The sequence below is a fragment of the Arabidopsis lyrata genome, assembly GCF_000004255.2.
Source record: "Arabidopsis lyrata subsp. lyrata unplaced genomic scaffold ARALYscaffold_7, whole genome shotgun sequence".
Lineage (NCBI taxonomy): Eukaryota > Viridiplantae > Streptophyta > Magnoliopsida > Brassicales > Brassicaceae > Arabidopsis > Arabidopsis lyrata.
Genome location: NW_003302549.1, coordinates 19,196,405 through 19,199,062, shown reverse-complemented (window position 1 = coordinate 19,199,062; position 2,658 = coordinate 19,196,405). Strand labels below are relative to the sequence as shown.

Genomic DNA, 2,658 nt, shown 5'->3' with positions numbered 1-2,658 from the left:
CATAACTCTAAATCGCTCTTTTAGTATACCACAATTACATAAAACCCTCCTTCACATATATATTATTTTACAATGTCACATAACTCTACCACCACATAAAATTAAATCTATCACGGTGTTATATGAGTTAACGTAAAGTCATCATAATCTGTCAGAGGATTCTATGAAACAAATATCTCTGCTACCACCAAATATATCTCTATTCTTAAACTCTATCAATTATTAACTCTATGAAATTAAACTAACTTTAAACTATCGTTATTTTATTTCCTAGCGTTATTGAAAAATTAAATTACGTGTTGAGCTTTGTGGTATTTAATGGGCAAACACATGAGCTTTTACAATTAAAACATGGACTTTCAAAAGTTATAAAACAAAACATAGAGGATTTATAAGAGTTGAAGCTTGTCATCTAAACTCATGGATCATTTATTGAATATTATTGGCGTTACTAGTTTTGGTTGCGAAAAATCGTTTCGTCCTTTGAGTATGTCACATAAAACATCGAGCGATTTTGATATTTTATGTATCAAAAGAAAATTGGTTAGAAACGTTGGTTAGCTATTTTGTAAAGGGAAACTAAAATTATGTTTTAAAACTAAATTAGTTTTTTTTTTTTTTTTTTTTTTGGCAAGGAATCCTTGGATATGGTTGTAGTGGAAAGGGAACTCAGTCAAAATCTATACCAATATACAAGAGAAATTCCATCGTGTTCGTGTATTGAAGTGACTTGGTCAAAACTCATCAAAATACTTGCAAATTAATCGGTTAAGCTAAAAAAAACTTTGAAAACATCAATCCAGTAACACCCCCTTAGTGTTATGTAACAAATTGATCTTTTATTTTTCACGTACCTAATATATAGTCCACCATCGATCTTTGCCGACTCTCCTCCGTCTCGCTCTCTTGTCCTTCCTCTGCAGATATTTGGATTAAGAGGTACAAATGTCTCTCCGATATCTTAAGTTACTGAGAATAGTTCGCTTTGTGCTCACCACATGGCTGCGTGATTTCTCTTCTTGTTGTTAGTTTCTTTTGTGTTAGAATAGAATGGTTGGGTTTTATGCTGTTCGGTTGCCGTACCGGATTTCTCGTGAGTAGGGACCTATACGTTTGTTCCGTTTCAGGAATTCATAATCGGAAATGAATTAATGTATATATTAAGTTTAACGTTGGGCTTTATTCATTAGATTTTTGCTGCTCCAGTATCAAATCTGACTTTGTGTTTAATTAGTGTTCTAGGTTCGAATGAGGGCCAATTGTGTCCGTCGTCTGGCATTGTGCTTTTTGGTTATGGCCATGCTTTCTCTAGGAGGAGCTTCTTCTGAATATGCTTACTCTAATGGACATAAGAATCCAGAGGAGGTACCAGACCAATGGGCCCCTCATGTTTCTCAGAAGATTAATCTAGCTGTGAGAGGAGGTATATGATCTTTTGTTTCCTTGTTTGACTATTAAGTGCCATGAGTATGAGATCTTAATTGATGTTCAATATATATATGATGCGCAAAAGCATCCGGTCATGATTACAAGTGGCTCAGCTCAGATACGAGGATTTTGGTTGTGTCATTCTATGGAGTTATCCAGGCAAAGAGGCCTGGAATAGCCACTCTGAAAGCTGTGTCGACTTTTGATTCTCACAACTTTGATGAGGTTATGGTACCATTTAATCATGCATCCTTTTGCATAATCTTTACTTATTTAGTGTCAATTATATATCATTTACCATTGTCGTTATATTATGTGTAGATTGTTTCCGTATGTCAACATGTCTGCTTCCACATGGATGATATGGAGCCCAAACTGGACAATGATCAACTCGCGCCAAACCATACAACGATTGCATGCATGAACATGATTTTCCTCATAAACCCTAAATTGAAGGCATGCCTTGATATGAGCGTCCTAGTAAACTCTATTGCTGGTGGAATCCTTGGTGTACTATGCTATTATTGTTTTTGCCGTATTGGCAATGTAATGCCTAATAATCATCGTTCAAAAAAACAGTTCAAGCGGCCGTCTATGCGCCGTATTAGAAATAGGCGGCGGCTATAAATTTATTGATTATTACCTAGACTAGTAGAAAATTCGGGCTATACCCGGTAATATATTTAATAATCAACATTTTTAGATTGATTAACTTTAGTTTAAATTCAATTTTAGTTATACATTAAAAAAAACATTTGATGTTATATTTAACATTTTAATAAATATAACGAATATGATACTGTTGATCTATTAGTTACTCTATATAGTTTTTTCTCATCTATATAATGTCTAATAGAATATTTTTTGTTAACCATGTCTGATTTATTTGTAGTCGTCTCGAAGAATTTTTTTTTTTTGGTAAAGTACCAAAATTTTATAAATAAAAATGAATAAAATTACACACTAATCCGTCTAGGGCGCGTAAACCAATCATATTCATCTCTCACAAGATTTTTTTTTTTTTTGTTAACCATCTCTGTTATAATCAATTATATTATTCTTTACTTTTTATTTTCATAAGGTTTTCATTTCATTATTCCTTTCTTAACTTTTGTAGTCCTCTTTAGTTCATTTTTTTCTTCTTCCACTTTGACGTTTTGTAGAAGATTTTTTATTTTGTGTTTAAACTCATCTAATGTTTCATATCATATTAGATTTCAAACCATAATT

The 2,658-nt window shown here is 32.6% G+C and overlaps 1 protein-coding gene across 3 annotated transcripts; it reads left to right on the top strand.

Annotated features, from left to right (window-relative positions):
* Positions 1–630: 630 nt before the first annotated feature.
* Positions 631–2,136, top strand: LOC9304529. 3 transcript variants are annotated; one of them, XM_021016817.1, is made up of 4 exons: positions 631–939; positions 1,243–1,423; positions 1,514–1,659; positions 1,750–2,136. In XM_021016817.1, exons 2-4 carry the CDS (start codon positions 1,249–1,251, stop codon positions 2,053–2,055), a joined length of 627 nt encoding a protein of 208 aa, XP_020872476.1. In that variant the 5' UTR covers positions 631–939; positions 1,243–1,248; the 3' UTR covers positions 2,056–2,136. The 3 variants fall into 3 exon arrangements, with proteins under 3 accessions (XP_020872476.1, XP_020872477.1, XP_002870465.1); XM_021016818.1 differs by having other exon boundaries at positions 1,235–1,423; positions 1,514–1,653; XM_002870419.2 differs by having other exon boundaries at positions 1,235–1,423.
* The last annotated feature ends 522 nt before the right edge of the window (positions 2,137–2,658 follow it).